This window comes from Hyla sarda, chromosome 12 (assembly GCF_029499605.1).
Source record: "Hyla sarda isolate aHylSar1 chromosome 12, aHylSar1.hap1, whole genome shotgun sequence".
In the NCBI taxonomy this organism is placed as follows: domain Eukaryota; kingdom Metazoa; phylum Chordata; class Amphibia; order Anura; family Hylidae; genus Hyla; species Hyla sarda.
The window spans coordinates 34242410-34270153 of NC_079200.1; the positions used below are offsets into that span (position 1 = coordinate 34242410).

Genomic DNA, 27744 nt, shown 5'->3' on the forward strand with positions numbered 1-27744 from the left:
GTCGCTACGCACGCCGCTCCTATTGGATGACGGGACGGCGTGCCCAGCGACGTGATGACGACGATGGAGAGCGCCGACGATGCAGGGGATCCCCAAGAGGATGCGCCGGAGCCCCGAGGACAGGTAAGTGATCGTCAGCGGACCACACGGGGCACTGTAAACGGCTATCCAGTGGCAGCTGAAGCAGTCTGCGCTGCCGGATAGTTGTTTATGCGATGGCCCTGACATACAAAAGCATCGTATGTTGATGCTGCCTTCAACATGCGATGGCCTCTGAGAGACCATCGCATGTTGAAAGTATCATATGTCGGGGCCATCGTAGGTCGGGGGGGGGGGGGGTCACTGTATATTAGTAACTAGACTAACTTTGCAGCCCCTGTCTTCTTTTTAAACAACAAAAAATCCCAGAATACCCCTTTCATTCAACCTGACGTGGGGTTGGTCCCCCATTCTGGTAAGTCAGAAGTTGGAAACCCTTTTTTTCTGCCATGGGCCATTTTGATATTTATGGAATCACTCGTAGGCCGTACAAAATGGCCAACTTAAAAATTAGCCACCTTGTTTGGTGAAACATTTCATTATCTGCTTCCTTTTGGTTAGTTTTAGGACCCCCCTATAGTTAGCCTGCTCCCTGTAAGTAGTTTTAGGACCCCCCCCTATAGTTGGCCTGCTCCCTCTAAGTAGTTTTAGGACCCCCCCTATAGTTGGCCTGCTCCCTGTAAGTAGTTTTAGGACCCCCCTATAGTTAGCTTGCTCCCTGTAAGTAGTTTTAGGACCCCCCCTATAGTTGGCCTGCTCTCTGTAAGTAGTTTTAGGACCCCCCCTATAGTTGGCCTGCTCCCTGTAAGTAGTTTTAGGACCCCCCCCCCCCTATAGTTAACCTGCTCCCTGTAAGTAGTTTTAGGTTTTTTAGTTAGTTTTCCTCATGTATGTTAGGCAATCTGCGACTATTCCAATTAGAGATGAGCGAACTTACAGTAAATTCCATTCGTCACGAACTTCTCGGCTCGGCAGTTGATGACTTATCCTGCATAAATTAGTTCAGCTTTCAGGTGCTCCGGTGGACTGGAAAAGGTGGATACATTCCTAGGAAAGAGTCTCCTAGGACTGTATCCACCTTTTCCAGCCCACAGGAGCACCTGAAAGCTGAACTAATTTATGCAGGAAAAGTTATCAACTGCCGAGCCGAGAAGTTCGTGACGAATCGAATTTACTGTAAGTTCGCTCATCTCTAATTCCAATGTAATTCCTGCTGGTGACCCAGGAGCCTCTCAGGACTTAGGGGGTGTAATGTAAAGTTGTGACCATTTGGGCAGATATTTTCCCTTATTTATCACTACAGTGTGAAATGGCAGACAGCAGGGAACAATAGCTTTCATATAGTGAGAATATAATTTGCTCTTAATTTTAATCCATCTTTCTTGTAGTTTGTTGCCATAGCAACCAATCAACCAGCACCCCATCATGCCCTCATTTCCGCCGCTCTACCCAACTGTGTCCCACAATGCACCAGTTCTTTTTTTTCCCCCGGTCCTCCCTGTACCCATGATGCATTGCGGCGCTCTATGACTTCGCTTATTTCTTCTTGTCCCCTCCCCTTCAGGCGACTGAACCAATGGTCGATGACTGACAGGACATTGAGCCAATCAGCGCACGGATTGTCAGGCGCAGCCGCCTATCCGCATTAGGTGGGCGTATCTAACCGCGGCACTGCAGGAACCCGGTGCTGCTTTCGGTTTTTGAATAACGAGACGACGTAACCGGAGCCAGGATGGTGAGATGAACCGAGGGCTGTATGGGTGTATATGGGCTGTTACAGGTCATTGTGTGGGGGGAATGAAATTACAGCCAGCCTGGTGTTACATGAGAGAAGAATGTCTATTGTTCCCTGTTATCAGCCACTTCACTCAGAGGGAAGATTATTGTAGATGGAAAGAAATCATTTAGAGGAAGGCGCCCCCAGTGTCTATGTGCCCTATTCGTGTAGGAAGGGTGGCGCCCCCTCTGGTGGGCTGTATTATAGATAGATATGACTGGTATACTCTCCTCTGGTGGACTGTGTGTGTGTGTGTGTATATGTGTATATATATATATATATATATATATATATATATATATATATAGTGGTGTGTGTGTGTGTATGTGTATATATATATATATATATATATATATATATATATATATATAGTGGACTGTGTGTGTGTGTGTGTGTGTGTGTATATAGTGGACTGTGTATATATGCACAGTCCACCAGAGTCTGTGTTCAGTCCACCATCTCATACAGCCCACCAGAGGAGAGTATACCAGTCATTATGTTATTATATAAATATATATATATATATATATATATATATATATATATATATATGACACAATTTTAAAGCATAAAAATCTAGAAAATAAAGATTCCAAACCAAATACAATGTAAAGTATAGGACAGTGGTCTTCAACCTGCGGACCTTCAGATGTTGCAAAACTACAACTCCCAGCATGCCCGGACAGCCAACGGCTGTCCGGGCATGCTGGGAGTTGTAGTTTTGCAACATCTGGAGGTCCGCAGGTTGAAGACCACTGGTATTGGAGGTAATACTCACGTGTCCCCTCCCCTCCGGACCGTCACCGCTGCCCTGGGAGTCGCCCTCCATTGCTGTTGCCACGTCCCCGGGGTGTCCCCGTCGCTCCGGAACGTCTCTGCTGCCCGGTATCCTCGCTCAAAGTCGCCGCCATCACGTCGCTATGCGCACCGCTCCTATTGGATGACGGGACGGCGTGCGCGACGACGTGATGACAACGAAGGAGAGTGCTGGCCATGCAGGGGATCCCGGCACGGAGCAGACACCGAGGAGGCAGGTAAGCGGTCCCGAACAGCCCGACTGAGCAGCCGGGTTAGTGTCACTTTGGCTTCAGAAGCGGCAGTCAGCTTTGATCGGCGCGTCTGAAGGGTTAATACAGGGCATCACCGCGATTGGTGATGTCCTGTATTAGCCGTAGGTCCCGGCCGTTGATGGCCGCAGGGACCGCCGGTTTTAATGTGTATTTGCCGTAAAAGACCCATCAACTCCCCCCCCCCCCCCCCCCCAGAAAAAGTGCATCTTATACGGTGAAAAATACGGTAGCTATATATAGCTGTGACTGGTATACTCTCCTCTAGACTGTATTTTATATATATATATATATATCTGGTATACTCTCCTCTGGTGGACTGTAATATAAATTAAAAAAAAAATATATATATATATATATATATATATATATATATATATATATATATAACCCTTAGCAACCCTACACGGCCATCATGCTCCGTGGTTACCTGACCGCATCATCCGATAATGTAAATGTGGCTGTTGCTGCTTATTCCTTGGTCTTGACTTTTGTTCTTCTCTTTCTTGCACAGTCTATTATGTCGTATAACGGTGGGGCCGTCATGGCCATGAGAGGGAAGAACTGCGTGGCCATCGCCGCTGATAGACGCTTTGGAGTCCAAGCCCAGATGGTCACCACTGACTTCCAGAAAATCTTTCCCATGGGGGATCGCTTGTACATCGGATTGGCCGGGCTAGCGACAGACGTGCAGACTGTGTACGGTTTATATTTTACTGTAATTCAGTGCCCTCCGAACTCTGAACATTAAAGGGGTACTCCGGTGGAAAACTTTTTTATTTTAAACCAACTGGTGCCCGAAAGTTTTAAAAGATTTGTAAATGACTTCTATTAAAAAAATCTTAATCCCTCCAGTACTTATTAGCGGCTGTATACTACGGAGGAAATTATTTTCTTTTTGGATTTCTTTTGTCACGACCACAGTGCTCTCTGCTGACACCTCTGTCCACGTCAGGAACTGTCTAGAGCAGGAGAAAATCCCCATAACTAATATATGCTGCTCTGGACAGTCCCTAAAATGGACAGAGGTGTCAGCAGAGAGAACTGTGGTTGTGACAGAAAAGAAATCCAAAAAGAAAATAATTTCCTCTGTAGTATACAGACGCTAATAATTACTGGAAGGATTAAGAATTTTTAATAGAATTAATTTACAAATCTGTTTAGCTTTCCGGCACCAGTTGATTAAAAAAAAACAAAAAAAACACTTCACCAGAGTACCCCTTTTAACATGTTTTAAAACTATTATATAAAAGAAAAAAGGAAGGTAGTGGTCCTCTAAGGTCATAAGGTTCCAAATGGATCCCTTATCACAATTGAATTAACTTAACAATAGTTACAGCAAATCACAAATTCTTTTATACGCTGCTCAAAAAAATAAAGGGAACACTGAGATAACACATCCTAGATCTGAATGAACTAATCGTATGAAATACTTTCCTCTTTACATAGTTGAATGCGCTGACAATGAAATCACACAAAAATTATCAATGGAAATCAAATTTATCAACCCATGGAGGTCTGGATATGGAGTCACACTCAAAATAAAAGTGGAAAACCCCACTACAGGCTGATCCAACTTTATGTAATGTCCTAAAGGCAAGGTTTCCACTTTTTTTTTTGCCGAAAACGCCAATAAAAAAGCGCCCATTCTGCCGCATTGCATTTTTTGGTGAAAAATATGCTGCGGCCAGATATTTGCTGTAAGTCAATGGGGAACTGCAAAATGCCATATGCACTTGGCATTTTTCAGTTTGTTTTGAATTTTTTTATTTAAATCCTTTTGGCGTTTTTCAGCTATTTTTGGCTCCTCGGCAGTTATTTTTTTTCTTCTTTTTTTTTTTTTATTTATTTTTTTTTAAAGGAAAATCTTGGCATTTTCCTCCCATAGAAGTCTATGGGAGTGAAAAAACGCCATGTGGGCTTTAATTTTGGCGTTTTTGCCGGCGGTTTTTATTTTTATTTTTTTTGGACTTTAGCGATCCAAAAAAGTGATGGAGATACACTTTTTTTTTTTTTTTTTTTTTAATAAAATTTCGTAGGGTACCATTAAAATTTTTTTTATTTTTTTTTTAAATTTAAAAAAAGATACAGAAGTGATGGAAATTGTATTCAACAAAATTTTTCTTTTTTATAACGGAATAATTATTAATTTTTAAACAGGGATCAATTTATGTGGGTGGGCAGGTGGGGAACTAATAATGTAGCCGACAATAATAAAAATTTAGAAAGGGTCCATTTAAAGGGGTAGTCCAGTGCTGAAAAACTTATCCCCTATCCTAAGGATAGGGGGTAAGTTTCAGATCGCGGGCGGTCTGACCAATGGGGGCCCCCCGCGATCTCCTGTACGGGGCCCCGACTCTGTTGCGATCCCTCTGTATAAAGTATAGATGCGGCCGGCCGCTCTTCTATGGTCCCCTGCACTGACGTGTGTATATATACACCTATAGGTGTATACACCCAGATGGTTCCAGCCAATCACAACTCTCTGGGAAATATGAATGGATGTATATAAACGTCAGTGCAGGGGACCATAGAAGAGCGGCCGGCCACATCTATACAGGAGGATCACAGCGGGTGTCAGAAGTGACACCCATTGTGATCTTTCCTTAACTGCAGGTACTACTGCTCCCAACATGGAGCACACTCTGCTCCATGCTGGGAGCTGTAGTACCTGTATTAATAGACAGATTGCAACAGGTGTCAGAAGTGACTCGCTGCGATCTGTCTATTAATGCAGGTACTACAGCTCCCAGCATGGAGCAGAGTGTACTCAATGTTGGGAGCAGTAGTACCTGCAGTTAAGGACAGATCACAGTGGGTATCACTCCTGACACCTGCTGCGATCATTTTTCATCCCTGAGAAGCGGAGCAGCTTTTTCCTGCGCTCCGCATCTCTGCTCAGTACTCCAGCCGGCCAGTGATGTGAATATAAATTCACATCACTGATTGATATTTCCCTCTGAGAGCGGTGATTGGCTGCAACCATCCGGCCAATCCCCACTCTGGGTGGAAAATATGAATGAGTGATGTTCTATTCAAATCACTGGCCGAAGTACAGAGCAGAAATACGAGCGCTGTATAGAGCCACTCCGCATCTCTGCAATAGATGGGACGATGACATCGGGTGTCAGGAGTGACACCCGGGGCGATCTGTCTATTAATACAGAAACTAATGAAAAAATTACTAATGAGAAAATTTTAACAAAATGTATAAAAAAAAATATAATATTTTTACATTTAAATGGACCCTTTTCTACATTTTTATTATTGTCGGGTACATCTTTTTCCATCCCTACTGCATCAATTGGGAACGGGCGGGTCAGTCCATAGCATCAATGCCTTCCTCTTCCAGGAACTGCTGACACTCTCCAGCCACATGAGGTCTAGCATTGTCTTGCATTAGGAGGAACCCAGGGCCAACCGCACCAGCATATGGTCTCACGAGGGGTCTGAGGATCTCATCTTGGTACCTAATGGCAGTCAGGCTATCTCTGGCAAGGCACAGTGTGAACCTGCTTTCATCTGTGAAGAGCACAGGGTGACAATGGTGAATTTGCCAATCTTGGTGTTCTCTGGCAAATGCCAAACATACTGCACGGTGTTGGGCTGTAAGCACAGCCCCCACCTGTGGACGTCGGGCCCTCAAGGAGTCTCTTTCTGACCGTTTGAGTGGACACATGCACATTTGTGGCTTGCTGGAGATCATTTTGCAGAGCTCTGGCAGTGCTCCTCCTGCTCCTCCTTGCACAAAGGCAGAGGTAGCGGTCCTGCTGCTGGGTTGTTGTCCTCCTACGGCCTCCTCCATGTCTCCTGATGTACTGGCCTGTCTCCTGGTAGCGCCTCCATGCTTTGGGCACTACGCTGACAGACACAGCAAACCTTCTTGCCACAGCTCGCATTGATGTGCCATCCTGGATGAGCTGCACTACCTGAGCCACTTGTGTGGGTAGTAGACTCAGTCTCATGCTACCAATAGATTGAACGCATCGGCAGCATTCAAAAGTGACCAAAACATCAGTCAGGAAGCATAGGAACTGAGAAGTGGTCTGTGGCCACCACCTGCAGAACCACTCCTTTATTGGGGGTGTCTTGTTAATTGCGTATAATTTCCACCTGTTGTCTGTTCCATTTGCACAACAGTATGTGAAATTGATTGTCAATCAGTGTTGCTTCCTGAGTGGACAGTGTGATTTCACAGAAGTGTCATTGACTTGGAGTTACATTGTGATGTTTAAAGGGGTTCTCCGGTGCTTAAACATCTTATCCCCTATCCAAAGGATAGGGGATAAGATGCCTGATCGCGGGAGTCCCGCCGCTGGGGACCCCCGGGATCATGCACGCGGCACCCCGTTTGTAATCAGTCCCCGGAGTGTGTTCGCTCCGGGACTGATTACCGGCGACTACAGGGCGGGCGGCGTGTGACGTCACGCTCCGCCCCTCAATGCAAGCCTACGGGAGGGGGAGTGATAGCTATCACGCCCCCTCCTGTAGGCTTGCATTGCGGGGCGGAGCGTGACGTCACACGCCGGCGTGACGTCACACGCCGCCCGCCCTGTAGTAGCCCGTAATCGGACCCGGAGCGAACACGCTCCGGGGACTGATTACAAACGGGGTGCCACGTGCATGATCCCGGGGGTCCCCAGCGGCGGGACTCCCGCGATCAGGCATCTTATGCCCTATCCTTTGGATAGGGGATAAGATGTTTAAGCACCGGAGAACCCCTTTAAGTGTTCCTTTTTATATTTATTTTTTTTACACTTTTTATGTTGCTGTAGGGGACTATTTATTGCAATCACTTGATTGCAGGTACTGAACAGTGCTATGCATAGGACAGAGCACTGATCAGTATTATTGGTCAAGGAAGGCAGCGGAGGCAGGTGAGGGGACCTCCGTCTGCCGTTCTGGATGGTCAGATCCCCACGGCAACGCTGCGGACAATCCGATCATCCATTTTAGTGACCGCACTGCCACAGATGCCGTGATCTGTATAGATCATGGCATCTGAGGGGTTAATGGCACACATCAATGCGATTACTGATGTGTGCCATTACCGGCGGGTCCCTGGCTGCTGATAGCAGCTGGGACCTGCCATGCATGACGTGAGCACCCGCCCAGTGATCGCAGTCATGTACAGGACTTAAATGTACGTCCTGCGTCGTTAAGGGGTTAAACACCTTTGGGTGTTGCTGTCTTTCTTCGGTTAACCTCAGGTTAACTAGTTGTTACACACTTTTTTTTTTTTATGTTGCAAAACATTGTAGTTATTGTTAAGGCCCTACAAGTATTAAGTCCAGTGCGCATGTGATTTTATCAGGGCTGTGGAGTCAGTAGATAAATACTCCAGCTCCACAGTTTTTTGTACTTCCGACTCCTCTGTATTAATATGCGAATGTATTTATAAACACTTACAGTTGAATCCAAGAAGCTGTTCTTAGTTCTTCTAAGCTCTTCTGGCAGAGAGAAGTAGTTGGGCAGAAGCTGCTGCCTTCTCCTTTTTGTGTGCTGATCTGCTGCTGAAGATAGTGGCAGTGGGAGAATCCAGGAAGGGGCATTTATTATAAAACATGATTTCCCTTGTAGAATCCCATAGTCATGTTTAAAGTTTAAGCTAACAATCTGGGTTTACAAGTATTTATAGCCTTAGCTGAATGGCAGCAGTTTTTCCAATGGTTTACAGCTTCAGTCTTGAACTATTGACCCTCCATATCTGTCTATTGCTTCTATAACTTAACAAAAATGCTTTTATTCTCTGGTACAAAAAGTAAAAGTTGCGTTACCAAGCCATTGAATTGCCGAGGGCTAGAGTATTTTCTTCCATTCATCCCTGTACCTACTTGAATGACAGTCACCTGGAAGCTGAGCCCAGATTCCGTATCTCACAACGGAGCAAACACTTTATGCACAGCACACAAACGTGATTTAGAAACGGAGCTCACCCTCATCGGGCTGTCAATCAAACGGATGGGAGGGGGTGTGGTGGTGTTCCAGACCTCAGCACTTCAGGGGCTTGGAACGCCTCTTTGACACTTAGCAACAGAGAATAAAAGCATTTTCCTGTGCAGAGGACGAGTGGTGCAGTTGCCAATGGCAACCAATCAGATCGCTTCTTTCTTTTTTAAAGAGACCTGTGAAAAATGAAAGAAGCAATCTGGTTGCCATGGGCAACTCGGCAACTTTTCTTCTACAAAGGTTTTAATGAATCTCTGATTGGGGCTGCCCCCAGAGAATGGTGAGGATACGATCACCCCGTAATTAATCCCCTGGGCAGGGAGATATACTTACCTGAGTTGTTATTGCCGGAATTTTTCTAAACTAGATGCTTGTCCGCTCGGGCCCGGTATATGGTGGTGTATGACACAGGGATTTGGAGATTTTCTCTTTTGGCCCTAGACAGGGCCCTAAGTTTTTTAATCCGTGTGTTAAAACAGGGCAGGACACAATGCAGCCCACCATTGTACAGGTGCAGATCTGCAGCTGGTGTCTAACATTGTGTTAACCTGTTTTTGTGTCCAACCTGCTATCATTATTATTTTTATTATTTATATATTTTTTTACAGGTCCCAGCGTCTGAAGTTTAGGTTGAATCTGTATGAGCTGAAGGAAGGACGTCAGATTAAACCGAAGACTTTTATGAGCATGGTGTCAAATCTGTTGTATGAGAGAAGGTGAGAGGTGCTTTTATTAAGTAAAATTATTAAATTGGCTTAACCCTTAGATGACACAGATCGTTCATGCTTAGGGAGTATGAAACGCTCTTACAAGCTGAGCGCGCTTCGTAGCCGTGACATACTGATCACCAGCATTAAAGGGTTACTCCGCTCCCCAGCGTCCGGAACTCAATGTTCCGAACGCTGGGTGCGGGCTTCCGTGTTCACGCCCGCCCCCTCGTGACGTCCCGCCCCGTGATGTCATGTCCCGCCCCCCTCAATGCAAGTCTATGGGAGGGGGCGTGACGCCCCCTCCCGTAGACTTGCATTGAGGGGGGCGGGACGTGACGTCACGGGGCGGGACGTCACGAGGGGGGCGGGCGTGAACACGGAAGCCCATACCGTTCAGAACATTGAGTTCCGGACGTTGGAGTGGAGTAATGCTTTAACCCTTCAGATGCATGTAAAGTGGTTACAAATGTGTCCTCAGAGGAAGGCGAATGGGACCTCCGGCTCAATCAGCCTGCATGATGGCCGGACGGTCCTTACCTCACTCTGTGCTGTCCGATTATTCTTTCTATTTCTCCAGCCTGCTTCTGCACTGATAAATGCTAATGCTATCATTGTTCAGTTCTTGCAATCGAACGTTTACATGTAGTAACAGTTTCCTTTGGGGACTATAATAAAGTAAAGAAAAAATGTAAAAATATTAATACATGGAAATAAGCCTGTCCCCTAATACATTTACCCCCGTTTTTCAAATAAGACAATGTAAATAAACATATTTGGTATCGCTACATGCAGAAATGTCCAAACTATTAAAAATATAATGTTAATAAAACCGCATGGTGAATAGTAGAAATAAAATAAAGAATTCCAGAATTGCTGATTTTTAGGTTTATAGTTTCTTTTTGTACGTTTATTATGAAATATTAGGTTTATAGTTTCTTTTTGTACGTTTATTATGAAATATTAGGTTTATAGTTTCTTTTTGTACGTTTATTATGAAATATTAGGTTTATAGTTTCTTCTTGTGTTTTGCAGAATTGCCTATTTTTGATCACTTCATCTGCCAGAAAAATAATAAAGGAATTAAAGTCTCATAAACACCTAAACTATAACTTCTAAAAACTACAGAGCACTGTGCAAAAAATTTGGGCCCTCATACAGCCCCATATAAGGAAAAATAAGTGTTATAGGGGTCAGAAGAGGACATTTGTAACCATACTTGCTTTCTTACAAAAAATTCCACCTTTTAAAAAATTTTTTTTTTTTATAGTAATATAAAACCTATATAAATTGGATATCTATGTAATCTTATGGACCTAGAGAATCTCTTTTTAACTGTAAAGTGCTTTGTGTAGAAGTCAACCCCCCCCCCCATGTGTTCAATTTTGCCCCACAAATAATTCTCTTTTTAGTTTTACCATAGATTATGTGGTTAAATGAAAGATGTCATTACAAAAATAAATTGCTCACCACAAAACAAGCCCTCATATGGCCCTGTAGGTGAAACATTTGAAGATTTGTAAAAGACTAGGAGGAAAAAAAAAAATGCTAAAATTATGAATCAGTCAGGGTCTCAGACCCCAATCCATTAAAACTTTTGACATGTATCCAGGACAAAAGTAGAGATGAGCGAACTTACAGTAAATTCGATTTGTCACGAACTTCTCGGCTCGGCAGTTGATGACTTATCCTGCATATATTAGTTCAGCTTTCCGGCGCTCCGGTGGGCTGGAAAAGGTGGATACAGTCTTAGGAAAGAGTCTCCTAGGAATGTATCCATCTTTTCCAGCCCGCCGGAGCACCTGAAAGCTGAACTCATTTATGCAGGATAAGTCATCAACTGCCGAGCTGAGAAGTCCGTGACGAATCAAATTTACTGTAAGTTCGCTCATCTCTAGACAAAAGTTGTCTTACTTTTCACAGGCACAGGAAAACTTTAATGGGTATTGTAAGTTTTTACTTAAACTGACAAATAGAAATAGATAAGTGCTTTATTTTTTGACAATAGAAAACAAATTTAGACATAGATGATTCATTGATATACTATTTTTTTTTTTTCCTTTTTTAAGGTTTGGCCCTTACTATATTGAACCGGTTATTGCTGGACTGGACCCTAAGACCTTTGAGCCATTTATCTGCTCTCTGGACCTGATTGGATGTCCCATGGTGACTGAAGACTTTGTAGTGAGTGGAACATGTTCAGAGCAGATGTATGGCATGTGCGAGTCTCTCTGGGAACCAGACCTGGTGAGTATAGTGTGAAATGCTATTGCCTTTTAACCCTCCAATTTGTACATGGCACAATAGATGAAACAAGACAATGAATGCTTCTAGGGTTTAGCCAGGCTTAAAAAAAACAAAAAAACAAAAACCTGCAGATTTCTTCTAAAAACAGAACCACCACTGTTCTCAAGTTTTGTCTTATCTGTCCAAAAGCTTTGGGGCTTGTCCTTTTGGACAGATGAGACAAACTGGAGCTTTTTGACAAGTCACATCAGCTTTATGGGGGAGATTTATCAAAACCTGTACAGAGGAAAAGTAAAGATGACGAGTTGCCCATAACAACCAATCGGATCGCTTCTTTCATTTTTGAGAGGCCCTTTTAAAAATAAAAGAAACAAGCTGATTGGTCGCTATGGACAACTGGGCAACTTTTCCTCTACGCAGGTTTTGACCTCCCCCTATGTTCAGATGCAAAAATGAAGCCTACAGAGAAAAGCTCACTGTACCTACTGAAAGGCATGGAGGAGGCTCTCGTATGTTTTGGAAACCAAAGCACGGACAGAAAACTTGCTAGAGGGCAACTCGCCAATCTTGTAGTTCAGCAGAGGCTTTTATTTTTCAAACATCGTTGGTGCAGGTGTACAAGATGCGTCTCTCCTTACCGGGAGGACACCAGTGTATTCAACTTGGAGACTTGGTCTGATATGTTTTGGGGCAGCTTTTCTGCCTCTGGCATAGGGAGTCGTGAATCTGTGATTCCTGAGGAAGCCACCGGTGAGGGTGGCGGAACGCGTGGAGCAAGCGGGTCCCCTGACTCTGGGTGATATCTAGTTCATGTCCTATTGCACATTTGTATAGCTTATACTTTTTGTGGCCGGGATCTTTTTGCAATATTCACATGAGGGATTTTATCTCTTGGTTGTCACACATGTATTGTAGGTATTTATATTGGTGTTTTGCACATTTAGACTTCATTGCTATAGAGCACTAATTTGGTAGACTTCATTGGGTATTCTTTGGTAGGCACGTAGCACTTTACATAGGCTTGTTGCTGTTTATTGCTGCTAATATCAGGGTTCTGGTTCAGATTTATAGTTATATCTATAAAGCAAAAATAGACAGTGGCACACCGGGTATCAAAAAATTAAAAAGTGATTTATTAAAAAAACGTGTAGGCAACGTTTCAGCTGGCTCACCCAGCCATGTGAGCCAGCTGAAACGTTGCCTACACGTTTTTTGAATAAATCACTTTTTCATTTTTTGATACCCGGTGTGCCACTGTCTATTTTTGCTTTATATCTTGGAGGGGTCCCCAACCTAGACTTAACACAGTAGGCACCCGTGCACCCCTTTTTTCACACTGGAGTGCTCCTTTCCTGCTTTTTTTCTACAATTTTAGTTATATCTATAGATATTTTTTGGTGGACTGATATTTATACTATTTGATTCACCCGAGTTGCTATTTTTTGCATGAGTAAGGGGACAGAGATGGGGTTATGTTCCTAGGCTCTATGTATTTTTTTTGTGTATGTTTTTAAGTGTTTTTATGGTATATTTGTACCCCCCTCCTTCTTTGTCGTTTGTTAATAAAGATTCATTTTATTCAATTGAATTAATACAGCGGTTGGTGTGCACTCACTCTGGTTCATTTCTTTCTCTCTTTTCTTTAAAGTGAATCTGTAGAGGGCACAATGAAATCTAAGACAATCTAGATTAAATCTAAGCGTACAAGAAAACCCAAAAAATTGTAACAGTCCTGCTAGGTTGAGGTTAAGAGAAGATGAAAAATGAGAAGAGAGAAAATATGTCCAATAAATTACAGTTTATACAGTATAAAGTCTTCTGCAGGTCCCCTGCATCAGACATAGGATAGTAAATGAAAAGTATTACTAAAAAGTAAATAAAAAATTGTATGGGAGATTGCTTCCCATTGGCATAAGGTCTCCCTAGGAGGGCTGGAGATGTGAATGTAAAGTCCTTCCACCATATGTAGTAACAGAAAGATGTATTTTCACTATAATGTTTGATTGCGATGGGGCAGCGTTATTGCAATGCAATGGCTCGGTCAGCCCCATGCCATATTACAGACAAGAGATTTAAGTCAGTGGTTGCCGGCAGGTGTGCTCAGTAGTGCTGTAGTCCCCCTGATTTAGTCCCACTGTACCCTGACGGCACAGGGCTGTGTGCAATGACTATCTTGAGTAAGATGGGGATCGGATGTAAGTGTCGGGCAGGTGTGCTATGCAGCACTGGAGTCTCCCTATTGCTTTTGGTCCCACTTTTACCCTGGTGGCACAGGGATATTGTGACAATAGTTCCAGAAGTTGTGTATATTCTCCTGATTATGCCAGAGATGTGATGCAACTATATATATATATATATATATATATATATATATATATATATATATATATATCCAGGTCCCCTTTTACAATAGCTGATGGTGTTAGTGGTATATGAAGAGTGTCATGGGCTCTGCAACAGAATAATGAAGAGCCACTTAAGTGGCTTCTATGAGCCCTGATCGATCATCTGTGGAAGGAGCTGAAACCTGCCGTCTGGAGAAGACACCCTCACCCCTGAGACAGCTGGAGAAGGATCTTATGAGAAGTGGAACCAAGATACCTGCAGTCTGGACAAGACACCCTCACCCCTGAGACAGCTGGAGCAGGATCTTATGAGAAGTGGGCCAACATACCTGCAGTTTGGAGAAGACACCTTCACACCTGAGACAGCTGGAGCAGGATCTTATGAGGAGTGGAACCAAGATTCCTGCAGTCTGGAGAAGACACCCTCACCCCTGAGACAGCTGGAGCAGGATCTTATGAGGAGTGGGCCAAGATACCTTCAGTCTGGAGAAGACACCCTCACCCCTGAGACAGCTGGAGCAGGATCTTATGAGGAGTGGACCAAGATACCTGCAGTCTGGAGAAGACACCCTCACCCCTGAGACATCTGGAGCAGGATCTTACGAGAAGTGGGCCAACATACCTGCAGTTTGGAGAAGACACCTTCACACCTGAGACAGCTGGAGCAGGATCTTATGAGGAGTGGACCAAGATACCTGCAGTCTGGAGAAGACACCCTCACCCCTGAGACAGCTGGAGAAGGATCTTATGAGAAGTGGAACCAAGATACCTGCAGTCTGGACAAGACACCCTCACCCCTGAGACAGCTGGAGCAGGATCTTATGAGGAGTGGGCCAAGATACCTGCAGTTTGGAGAAGACACCCTCACACCTGAGACAGCTGGAGCAGGATCTTATGAGGAGTGGAACCAAGATACCTGGAGACAAGTGCAGAAGTCTCATTGAGAATTACAGAAATCGCTTCAGTGTAGGAACTGCCTCAAAAGGTTGTGCAACAAAATAAGTTGGGGACCATCATTTCTGTCCCAGGACAGGTTCATTATTTTGTTTTTTTTCATAATGATTCATTGAACCACAAATAAAAAGCAATGTCTGATTCTCATCAGTAAAAGTTTCTGTAAACGTCTATTCGTTTGTCAGTTTCTAGTTCTTTCAGGGAGCCTTGTGAGTGTTTTCAGCCTATAAGGGAAGGACACCAACAATTCTGTACACATCTGGACTACACAAGGACTGTTTTTGGAAGAAATTAGCTCTATTTTTCAATTCCTGGACAACCCCTTTTTTTTAAGTCAGGTACAGCTTATACAGATGAAGAGTTTTCAGTCTCCCTGTAGAGTCACTACTATACATTGGCATCTCATAACTACAAGGAACATGTCTGTATGTACTGGGGTTCCCGGTCTCCTCCCATCTGTCATAAGCTGCTTTGATGAAACCTTTTTCACATTGCAGCCATGTGCAGAGGAGTTATTCCAGTGTTTCCCAACCAGGGTGCCTCCAGCTGTTGCACAACTACAACTCCCAGCATGCCTGGACAGCCTTCGGCTGTCCAGGCATGCTGGGAGTTGTAGTTGTGCAACAGCTGGAGGCATCCTGGTTGGGGAACACTGACTTAGTAAGTACATTACATGTGTTTTTGTGTTCATATTAGTTTCTGATGACCCACAGTCAGGCCAGAACATGTCATACAAACACAAACTTCACACTTGTGTGAAACTGCTAGAGATGAGCGAACTTACAGTAAATTCGATTCGTCACGAACTTCTCGGCTCGGCAGTTGATGACTTATCCTGCATAAATGAGTTCAGCTTTCAGGTGCTCCGGTGGGCTGGAAAAGGTGGATACAGTCCTAGGAGACTCTTTCCTAGGACTGTATCCACCTTTTCCAGCCCACCGGAAAGCTGAACTAATTTATGCAGGAAAAGTCAGCAACCGCCGAGCTGAGAAGTTTTTGACGAATCAAATTTACTGTAAGTTCGCTCATCTCTAGAAACTGCATTTTTAAAAGGGGTCCAAAGCAGGGGAACAACCTCTGATAAGGCACGTGTTATCGAGAGACCATTTATAGTATCCATAATTTATTGAAATAAATGTTTTATCAGGTATTAAAGTGTCACTTACTATCTACACTTTCTTTCCCCTCCCGGTACAGGAACCAGAAGACTTGTTTGAAACCATTTCCCAGGCCATGCTAAATGCTGTGGACAGAGACGCTATTTCTGGAATGGGTGTTGTTGTACACATCATGTAAGTAAATGTTGTGGTCTATATCCCATTTACTGTAAAGAGAATCTGCCAGAGACCCACGACTACATTGGGGAATCCATCAGATGGGCCTTTAAGGTGGAGGTTAGAGATGAGCGAACTTACAGTAAATTCGATTCGTCACTAACTTCTCGGCTCGGTAATTGATGACTTTTCCTGCGTAAATTAGTTCAGCCTTCAGGTGCTCCGGTGGGCTGGAAAAGGTGGATACAGTCCTAGGAAAGAATCTCCTAGACTGTATCCACCTTTTCCAGCCCACCGGAGCACCGGAAAGCTGAACTAATTTATGCAGGATAAGTCATCAACTGCCGAGCCGAGAAGTTCGTGACGAATCGAATTTACTGTAAGTTCGCTCATCTCTAGTGGAGGTATTGGGTGCAGTGACTATGCCCCTCATGGCATCATATGTAGCAGCCGCACTGTAGGGAGGGAAAGAAGATGGTAAAAGATCACACTCAGCCATAGGATGGTTTTTATATGGGTGTATTACAAGTCCTGGTCAAACCGTGCTTCTACTGACCTGAATAGGGTGGCTGTCAGTCATCCGAAGCATAGTTTGGCCTGGACTTGCGGCTTTAATACCCCCATATCAATCCACCATTAGTAGTCTCCGTTAAAGGTGATATCCAGTGCTGAAAAACTTATCCCCGGTGGGTGAGCTCGCTAGGGCCCCACAGGATCTCCTGTATGGGGCCCCAGCTCACTGGCCAGATAGCGCGTGTCTACCACCGCACGAAGCGGCGGCTGACACGCCCTCTCAATACATCGCTATGGTAGAGTCGGAGATTGCCGAAGGCAGCGCTCCTGCTCTGCCATAGAGATGTATCAGCCGCAGCTTCCCACGATGGTAAACACTCCCCCTTCCCGCAGGCTGCAGGTTCCCCGTACAGGAGATCGCAGGGGGCCCCAGCGGTTGGACCCCCCCGATCTGAAACTCCTCCTCTATCCTTAGGATAGGGGAAACGTTTTTCAGCACTGAATATCCCCTTTAATTCACGATTATTTACGTGTCCACTGTCTACATAGAGACCATATAGTATGCAAGGCCATGCACCTATATGTGAATTGGATATACAATGAATGCTTAAAGGATTACTCCTCTCCTCAGCATTTGGAACAAACTGTTACGTCATAGCCCCCCCCCTCATATGATGTCATGTCCCCGCCCCCTCAATGCAAGTCTATGGGAGGGGGGCGTGATGGCTGTCATGAGGGGGCGGGGCTATGACATCACGAGCTGCTGGCTCCGGTGTTTGGAACAGTTTGTTCCAAACGCTGGGCAGCGGAGTACCCCTTTTAAGATGGAAATATTGTTAAATTTGTACCTGGCTTAATAAAAACGTTTGACATGTCCTTAAGATTTGTCAAAAGGTTTATGGGTCGGGGTCTAAGTGTTCAGACTCCGACTTGTTAGTAGAATGTGTGGGGAGAGAACCATGCTGCCGCGCGCTGCTCTCCTCGCTCGGTGTCTGTGAGTAGGATGCGTCCATATACTTTTAATGTGAGGCTGTCCTGGTTATGTGCCACACAGCCAGAAACAGGCTAAATGTGCACTTCTCCCAGTGCGTTCTACTAATCTGTCCGAGTCTGAGTGTTCAGATCCTGTCTTCTCAGTAAGTAGAATGCGCTTCTGACATACAAAATAAAAAAATACTCCAGTGCAGGAACAATTATCCCCTATCAAAAGCTTCGACCATTGGGACCCTCCGATCTCCTGCACTTCACCCCGGCATTCTCCAGGAAGGGGGCACGCTGGCCGACATACTCCCTTCATGTATCTCTGGGAGAGACGGAAATACCCAAAGGTCCCCTTTCTGGGGACTGCCGGGGTGCCATGCAGGAGATTGCAAAGGGTTCCAGCAGTCAGCTGGCCCTGATTTACTATTGTTAACCCGCCATGTTTTGTGTGGTTGTGCACCAGAATTTGTGCCAGAATTGGGGAAAAAAAAAAACCTGACTAAGGCTACATGCACACCACGTTTTCCCTACGTTTTGAACCGTATACGGCTGGGGAGAGGGGGCGGGGAGAGTCGGGGGCGGGGCAACCGCATGCCTATCTAATGTATTTCAATGAGCGACCGGAGTGAAACGCTGCCTCCGGTCGGCTCCGTTTTGCCCCGTATACGGTTTCCCGACTGGACCTACAAAACTGAGAGACTCCGGTGGTCTTCTGCTCTGATCTGAGATCGAGCAGACTAGAGCAGAAATGACCGATAACACTGATCAGTGCTATGCCCTATTCATATCACTAAACAGTATTAGCAATCAAGTGATTGCTGTAAATAGTCTCCTATGGGGACATAAAAAATAAAATCCTCTCCCCCAATAAAAATGTAAATTATCATTTTTTTTTTCCCCATTTTACCCCCAGAAAGTGTTAAATAAAAAAAAAAAAATTATTATATATATATATATATATATATATATATATATATATATATATATAATAATCACGGCGCAAAAAATGAGCCCTCATACCTGAAAAATGAAAAAGTTTATAGGTCGTCAAAATAAAGGGATTTTAAAAGTGAGATTTTTTTTTTTAAAGCGGTACAATAATAGACAAATATGCAATCATGGGGATCATTTTAATTGTATTGACCCACAGAATAAAGAACACACGTCATTTTTACCATAAATTGTACAGCGTGAAAACGAAACCTTCCAAAATTAGCAAAATTGCGGTTTTCTTTTCAATTTCCCCACATATAGTAATTTTTATTTTGCCATACATTTTTTAAGGTAAAGTCATGTCATTACAAAGGACAACTTGTCGCGCAAAATACAAGCCCTCATACTAGTCTGTGGATTAAAATATGAGTTATATAGGCTAGGAGGAAAAAAACGAAAATGCAAAAATAAAATGGGCCGTGTCCTTAAGGCAGCGGTCTTCAAACTGTGGCCCTCCAGCTGTTGCGAAACTACAACTCCCAGCATGCCCGGACAGCCGTTGGCTGTCCGGTCATGCTGGGAATTGTAGTTTTGCAACAGCTGGAGGGCCACAGTTTGAAGACCGCTGCCCCAAGGGGTTAACATGAGTTTTGGGTGGTCCATAGAGATGAGCGAACTTACAGTAAATTCGATTCGTCACGAACTTCTCGGCTCGGCAGTTGATGACTTTTCCTGCATAAATGAGTTCAGCTTTCCAGTGCTCCGGTGGGCTGGAAAAGGTGGATACAGTCCTAGGAGACTCTTTCCTAGGACTGTATCCACCTTTTCCAGCCCACCGGAGCACCTGGAGGCTGAACTAATTTATGCAGGATAAGGTATCAACTGCCGAGCCGAGAAGTTCGTGACGAATCGAATTTACTGTAAGTTCGCTCATCTCTAGTGGTCCATATAGTTAAACTTCACATAATACAGGCTTACTGTAGGTGTGTAAGAACTAATCTGGTGGTTTCACTTGGAGTTTCCATGTCTGGATTATCCTCATTTTCAGTATAATAATGGCGGCTCGGGGAAGAAGTGGCAGATGGTAAACTAGATGAACTGGGCGGCAGCAGATGCCATCAAGGCTTTGTTTGCTTCTTAACCTGTTGTGATCTACATGAGATTTGTAATTGTCAACTCTTGTGTTTCCAGAGAAAAGGATAAAATTACCACCCGGACACTGAAGGCGCGTATGGATTAACTTTTGCTGACTGTGGACCCCTGGGATGATCAATATGACTTTTTTAAATTAAAGAGAAAAAAAAAGGAAAATATATACTCTCATGTGGCATGTCATTGATTTACGATTGGGTATGTGCATAATTGTGTTGTAGCTTTAGGGGAGGGTCACGTGCTGTATTGTCTGCAGCGCCAAAATATGGCACATGTAACCCTACCCTTAAAGGGGTACTACCGTGTAAAACTGGCACCAGAAAGTTAAACAGATTTGTAAATTACTTCTATTAAAAAAAAAAAAATCTTAATCCTTCCAGTACTTATTAGCTGCTGAATACTACAGAGGAAATGATTTTCTTTTTGGAACCCAGAGCTCTCTGCTGACATAATGACCACAGTGCTCTCTGCTGACATCTCTGTCCATTTTAAGAACTGTCAAGTGTAGGGGGAAAAAAACCTCATAGCAAACATATGCTGCTCTGGACAGAGATGTCAGCAGAGAGCACTGTGGCCATGATGTCAGCAGAGAGCTCTGTGTTCCAAAAAGAATGGTTTTCTGCACCCTGTGCCAGGGAAGGCCCTTCTACATAGTCTGCTGAAATCAACAGGTTAGACTGGAGGAGACCCAAACCAGCACTGATACGAAAGGTAGGACAAGGCTTTTCTTTATACTTGTCCTCCCCTTCAGGATCCAATCTTACATGGCTGAGGCCAAATACCCAAAAAGACTTCCATAAAGGTGGTTCTGTGTCAGTCTAATCAGAGACACTTGTCATTTTGAAAGATGTTCTTCATCAAAGCCTAAAACCTCTCAGTGCTAAATGATACATGTTTCATGGGAATTAATGTATTCCAATAATAAAAACCCCAACCACCTACACAGGCCCCTGGGGTACACAGTATCCATCACAAAAGCCTATTTATGGTTACGGTATCCTCCATCTCTTTCAGCTCCCAGCATTAAAGACAACCCTTGTTTGGCTGACAGCTGTTCCTCTTGACCCATCTGTACACATGTATGCTCAGTTTAGATGAGCGTGCATGTAGATGTTTTGCATCTTAACATGCCTTACCCTCACCCTTCACTTATATCAAATTGGTATAGGGGTGTTCCAAGTTACCCCCAACCCAGATAACTGATAACCATCCTGCTGAAACTATTGTTCTTTGGATGTGGCTGGCTACTTTTGAGTGTTTTTCACGTCTAGGTTTTTAACAAATCATAAATGAAGGACATTTAAAAGAAAACAGTGGGGTTCCTCTTTTTTTTTTTTTTTTAAATCCATTCCTGGGTTTGTATTAAAAACCTGCACATGTAAAGAAACCTTTTAAAGGGGTACTCCGGCGCTAAGACATCTTATCCTCTATCCAAAAGGATAGGGGATAAGATGCCTGATCGCGGGGGACCCCATTAGAATCAGTCCCCGGAGCGTGTTCGCTCCGGGTCTGATTACTGGACGGCCCTCCAATAGACTGTCACGCCCCTCCAACAGACTTGCATTGAGGGGGTGGAGCGTGACGTCACTATGCTCCGTCCTCGTGGTCGAGATGGATTTGGACTCAGCCTGAGGCCCTCCAGCGGTTCCGGAAGCCGCTAGATCCTGCGGGTCCCCAGCAGTGGGACCCCGGCGATTTGACATCTTATCCCCTATCCAAAGGAGATGTCTTAGCGCCGGAGTACCCCTTTAATACCAAGCTTGTGATGTCTGCCTTATAATATACACTTTTATGGGATTCCGCATTCCCATTGACACTTCGGAGAAGTGTCAACGGGAGTGCGGAATCCTAGAGAAGTGTATTGGGCTTTAATTTCAGGTGGAAGTTCCGCTGTGTTCCAGACCCTAAAAACTTATCCTCTGTCCACAGGATAAGTGTGATGGCAGGGGGTCCGACGTGTGGGATCTCCTTGATCTGAAACAGTGACTTGAAATGGAGTGATGGAGATACCTGAGCACTGTGACATCACATCAGAGGCTCTGAAAACAGTCTGTTCCATCCCTATAGTGAGATGGGGGGGGGGGGGTGCTGTAATGCTGACTGGAGCTTCCAGTAGTTTCCATTAGAACAGACTCCCTGCTGCCTTATCTAATGTAGTAATACCAGCTCCACCTTCACATCACTGGTCTTGACACGTGCTAACAGTTCGGAAAGGGGGGGGGGGCAAACAGTGGTATTCTTGACTTAAAAAAAAAAAAAAAAAAAAGAGGCAAATGAATAAATGGTGTGAACAGCATGCTTAAAGGGGTTGTTCACAGGAATGGAGAAGAGCTGTAATACCACACACAACCTACTGGGTTAGTTCTAAAAAAAAAGGTGTTGACCAGGAATTAAATCTGTTTAAGAAGTAAAACAAGATACAAGATTAACCAAGAACACTCACTTTTATTGACAAGTTTTACATTTGATGAAAGAAAACAAAAATTTGGCAAAACTCTGTCTGTGGGAATATTAACCCCTTCCCTGTGAAGACGTGACTCAGTCGGTTCAGGAGGTATTCCCAATAATCTCCAGTCAGTTTGTTTATTTAAGCAACTGTAAAATCGTCTGTGTACTTTTTTTTTTTTTTTGCTCCCCCCCCCCCCAAATGTCTAAAACAATGCTAAGGAGGACACTGGCATTCAAACCACAGATCATAAAAAATAAAAAGTCAGACAACCATATATATCATGAGTAATATTCTTTAAATACAGATAATTTCATGAAGAAAAGATGACCTAACAGGGTCTGACAAGCCTCGGCTCCCCCCCAACCCTGCAGGGCAGAACACTGTGGGGGTTGTAGTGCAGCGGCAAATGGGAACCATAGGCTGTCAAACTCCTATATAGCTAGGAGAGAAATTGACCAGAAAAAGAAAATCCCTTTTTTAATTTTCTTTACTTTAAAAATACCGTAATAAAAAAAAAATATATATAAACAAAAAAAAAAAAAAAATTGCATTAATAAAACAATACTGTCAAAACAATTTAGCATTTGTAACAGAATGCTACCTCATATGTAAACAGATTACAGAACACTTCTATTAAACCAGTTCTAGATCTGGGTGTCGGGGAGCGGGGGGCGCTAGAAGACAAACAAGTCGAGGGGTGGGGGTGGGGTTATGGCAAGAGTAGGGTTAACTTCGCTTAGCTGCCAGGCAGGTTAAAAATGGATCACCGGCAACCACACTAGCAATGGTAAGAAACTGTACTACAGTGTTTCCCAACTAGGGTGGCTCCAGCTGTGGCCAAACTACAACTCCCAGCATGCCCGGACAGCCTTCGGCTGTCCGGGCATGCTGGGAGTTGAAGTTTGGCCACAGCTGGAGGCACCCTAGTTGGGAAACACTGCTGTACTACTATGTGACTGAAGTAATTTTTGTTTTAGAATCTATTATGCATTGACCAAGTGCAGCCCAGGATTGCATGTTCTTCTGCAGTCATGAACCACGCTCCACTAGGGTCCACTCTATTATATGCAGTTTATAGGGGTCTGTATAGGTCAGCCGTAGAGATGAGCGAACTTACAGTAAATTCGATTCATCGCGAACTTCTCGGCTCGGCAGTTGATGACTTTTCCTGCGTAAATTAGTTCAGCCTTCAGGTGCTCCGGTGGGCTGGAAAAGGTGGATACATTCCTAGGAAAGAGTCTCCTAGGACTGTATCCACCTTTTCCAGGCCACCGGAGCACCTGAAAGATGAACTCATTTATGCAGGAAAAGACCAACTGCCGAGCCGAGAAGTTCATGACGAATCGAATTTACTGTAAGTTCGCTCATCCCTAGTCAGGCGGTGTGGTGCTGTTATAAGCCTCTCTAAGGCCGGGTTCACACCACGTTTTTGCAATACAGTTCCTGTATCAGGTTTTTTATTTTAATTTAAAAAAACGGTTTCCTGAAAACCTCACTTACGCTGCATTCACACTTCGTTTTTACATTAACGGTGCCGGATCCGGCTGTGGGATGGGCAAACCGGGGTCTCCCGTACCCCAGCCGGATCAGCCCATAAATCCATTTAATTTTTAATGAGCCGACCGGAGTCAAATGGTGACTCCGGTCGACTCCTTTTTGACCCGTATGCGGTTTCCTGACCGGACCTAAAACCTTAGTATAATACGGTTTTAGGTCCGGTCACAAAACGGGATACGGGTAAAAATGAGTCACTGTTTGACTCCTGTTGGCTCATTAAAGGGAACCAGTCATCAGATTTTACCCTATATAACGCTTGGCAAAACGTTTATATAGGGTAAAATCTTTATTTTCACCATTTCCGGGGGACGCTCCTGCCCCAGGGAAGGTGAAGATATGAAGTTATAAACTAGTCACCACCGCCGCCGCCGTAAGTAATCACCTGGGCGGGGGGGGGGAGCTCTTCTCACCTACTCCTGTTCTTCGGCCGGCAGCGACGCCCCCTCCGCTTGATTGATGGGCCGCGTCATCACTCTGCTCTGTCTGTTCAGTGAGCGGAACAATGACGCGGCCCATCAATCAAGCGGAGGGGGCATCGCTCCCGGCCGAAGAACGGGAGTAGATGAGAAGAGCTTCCCGCCCAGGTGACTACTTACGGCGGCGGCGGTGACTAGTTTATAACTTCATTATCTTTGCCAAGCGTTATATAGGGTAAAATCTGATGATTGGTTCCCTTTAAAGTAAATGGAGTTCAGCGCTGGTCTGGCTGGGGTACAAGAGAGCCCAGTTTGCCCCTCCCCCAGCCGGATCCGGCACCCGTAATGTAAAAACGAAGTGTGAATGCAGCCTAAACTGTATTAGTGTGTTCAAATTTTAATCCGTATACGGTTTGAAAAATGATGTCCGGTTGCAGCCGTTTAAGAAAAAAAGTATACGTTTTTAACTTTTCACTCCATTATGAATAAAGTTTCACTTGTTTGCACAGTTTTTTTTCTTGGAATTTCAATCAAAGTGGAAAACCGGATGGAACCATACACACACATACAGTTCCCATTGACTCCCATGGTAAAAAAGGAAAAACACTTATACGTTTCAATACAGTTTTTCACCCAGACCAAAAACCGTTGTAGGCTACGGTTTTGGGTACAGGGAAAAAAACTGACAAAACTGTACAGGATGCAAAACGGACACAACCTGATGCATTGTTTGGCTTCCGGTTTTCAATGGAGAGTCAATGCATACGGTTTTCAATACGGTACTGTACAGTTTTCAAATTGAAAAAGTATACGGTAACGGTATTGCAAAAACGTGGTGTGAACCCGGCCTAAGGCCATCTTTATCCGTAAACTGATGTCTATTGGCTTTGAATGGCTTGTGTTTAGGCTAGGAAACTATCAGAGAACTAGTGGCCTCTACAGGGTGAAGCTGCCCAAAGACAAGGGGTTGTTCATAGAGGGTAACCCCATACAGCAGTGTTTTCCAACCAGTGTGCCTCCAGCTGTTGCAAAACTACATCTCCAGAGTTGTAGTTTTGCAGCAGCTGGGGGCACACTGGTTGGAAAACACTGCCATACAGAGTTGCTATTGTATGAAGATGTGTAAACATTGATTTAGGCTATTGATTTTGGCTGACACATGAATTGCATATTGCCAAGCTAGGTGCATGGCAGCCAATGTAAGTTAATTGGGTCACGATGTGACTTAAAAGTGGCCGCAACTGTATCCCGACAGTCCTGAGAGATTTCTTTGCAGCTGCCAGGTTGTGGCTATTTGTAGGTCGCAACGTGACCCCATTCACTTCCATGCATTTGTACCCCTTAGAGCAGTGGTCTTTAATCTGTGGACCTCCAAATGATACAAAACTATGAGCTTGCTGGGAGTTGCAGTTTTGCCCCAACAGGATGTCCACAGTTTGGAGGCCACCGCTTTAGATGACATGACAGAAAGCCAAGGGTCTGCTCTGGATCTTTGAGAAGTATTTCACTATCTTATGCGCAGATTTCGGACACAGACCGGCCCCTTTCAATTATGTAAATCCCCATCTTGGCTTCCATGCAAACAAGTGACACCTCACTTATCCACACATTTCCAGTCCAGGCTGAAGGCCTCTGTTCTATGCACTAAGGTGGGTATTACCTACCAACTCTGAATACCCATGGATCATATGCCATGACCTCAACCAAAGATGCCTATGCCAAGAATAGGATAGCCTGGCATGCACACTATCCGAAGGGTTAAAATCCAATTTCTATGAATGGTTTCCCCTCATGGTAGACGCTGTGGACAGTCTGCCAGACAGTACAGACACAAGACTGTACCAAGTTAAAGGGGTAGTCTGCTCCTCAGCGTTTGGAACAAACTGTTCCGAACCCAGGAGCCGGCGCAGGGAGCTCGTGATGCCATAGCCCCGCCCCCTCATGATGTCCCCACCCCCTCAATGAAAGTTTTGCATTGAGGAGCAGGGCATGACTTAATGAGGGGGTGGGGCTATGACGTCACGAGCTCCCGGCTCCAGCGTAGTAGCGGAGTACCCCTTTACTGATTTAAGGGGGTTATCCAAAGAATACACCTTGAACACAGCGTAGGGAATAAGTCTTTGATTGGTGGCAGAAGGACCATTGAGACCCCCACTAATCACAAACAGGGGCCTCATATCCCCCCCCCCCCCCCCCCATTGTGAAGAACAGCCGTCATCCATACACACTGCCAATTTATTAACCCTCTATGGGACTGACAAGAGTCTCTTCAGCGGTCCTAGAGAGTAAATGTAAATGGCTGCTGCTCTAGTCCTCATGAGATCCCTATTGTCATAATGGGGGGGGGGTGGGGGGGGCATCAGACAGTCTTCTAATGCAAGTCTATGGGGTCATCTTGCTCTTACAGAGCAGGGAGAGAGGCGTACGGCCGTTCTTGTGATCACTCAGGGTCTGAGCACAACTGATTAAAAAAAATGGTTGTCATAACCAAAGTGTTCTTCTTTATTGGTAATCTTGGGAAAAGCCCTTAAAAAAACCTGACATATTTTTAAGCAGCCTAAACATTAAGGCAGTGTGCCTCATGCAGTTGCCAAACTACAACTCCCAGAATGCCGGGACCGTCCTGCCATTCTGGGAGTTGTAGTTTTCCAACAGCTGGAGGCACACTGGTTGGGAAACACTGCACGTTCAGACGAGCGGATTTTCCAGGCGTATTTAGCTGCGGATCCGCCGCTGAAGTACCGCTGTGTGCTGCCTTTACATGTGCCTGCTCGGAGCGGCAATACGCTGCTTGCACGAGTGTGTGTTCTGCACCATAGTGGCCCGATCCCGCTGTTTGCACGAGTGTTCTGGACCCTAGTGAAGACTTGTGGAGGCTTCTGAAGCGTATGGGATTTTGGCTCAGTAAATTGTGTTTCTTTGGCTGCAGAGAACGCGGATCGTGGTAAAATACTTGTCTATATCGTGATCCTGGCCCAGATTAAATTCATATCAATAAAAAGGCAGTATAAGCAGAACATGTGCTGTAACCCATAGCAACCGCCCCGGCAGGAGAGGCCTTGCACAGTGGTTACACAATACTGCTATATGCACAAGTTAAAAACAAAAGTGTCGCCGCCTGGCACCGCCACCTACAGTGCTTCTTTCTGGTGATGGATTCCCTACCTTTATCTTTCAAGACTCCAGGCCAGAGTTTCCCAACCAGGGTGCCTCCAGCTGTTGCAAAACTACAGCTCCCAGCATGCCCGGACAGCCAACGGCTGTCCGGGCATGCTGGGAGTTGTAGTTTTGCAACAGCTGGAGGCACCCTGGTTGGGAAACTCTGCTTCAGGCTCAATCGTGAGGCAGTGGAAACCAAACATAGTAGTTTTAACTTTTGCACAT

At 44.7% G+C, this 27744-nt stretch overlaps 1 protein-coding gene and 1 long non-coding RNA gene across 2 annotated transcripts; one reads left to right on the forward strand and one right to left on the reverse strand.

Moving 5' to 3' along the window:
• The first annotated feature begins 1616 nt into the window (after positions 1-1616).
• On the forward strand, positions 1617-20097 carry PSMB3 (proteasome 20S subunit beta 3). The gene is made up of 6 exons (XM_056548050.1): positions 1617-1774; positions 3398-3582; positions 9441-9548; positions 11609-11786; positions 16283-16377; positions 19978-20097. The coding sequence occupies exons 1-6, from the start codon at positions 1772-1774 to the stop codon at positions 20024-20026; spliced, it is 618 nt and encodes a 205-aa protein (XP_056404025.1). The 5' UTR covers positions 1617-1771; the 3' UTR covers positions 20027-20097.
• Positions 20098-25568: 5471 nt separating this feature from the next.
• LOC130296485 (uncharacterized) lies at positions 25569-27634 on the reverse strand. The gene is made up of 2 exons (XR_008849223.1): positions 25954-27634; positions 25569-25850 (listed from the first exon to the last, which is right to left on the reverse strand). It is a non-coding gene; the product is annotated as an uncharacterized LOC130296485 (long non-coding RNA).
• Positions 27635-27744: the final 110 nt, after the last annotated feature.

Coding starts and splice junctions, on each gene's coding strand:
- PSMB3 (XM_056548050.1), top strand. Junction 9,549..11,608: donor AATCTGTTGTATGAGAGAAG/GTGAGAGGTGCT, acceptor TCCTTTTTTAAG/GTTTGGCCCTTACTATATTG. Junction 16,378..19,977: donor GGTGTTGTTGTACACATCAT/GTAAGTAAATGT, acceptor TTGTGTTTCCAG/AGAAAAGGATAAAATTACCA.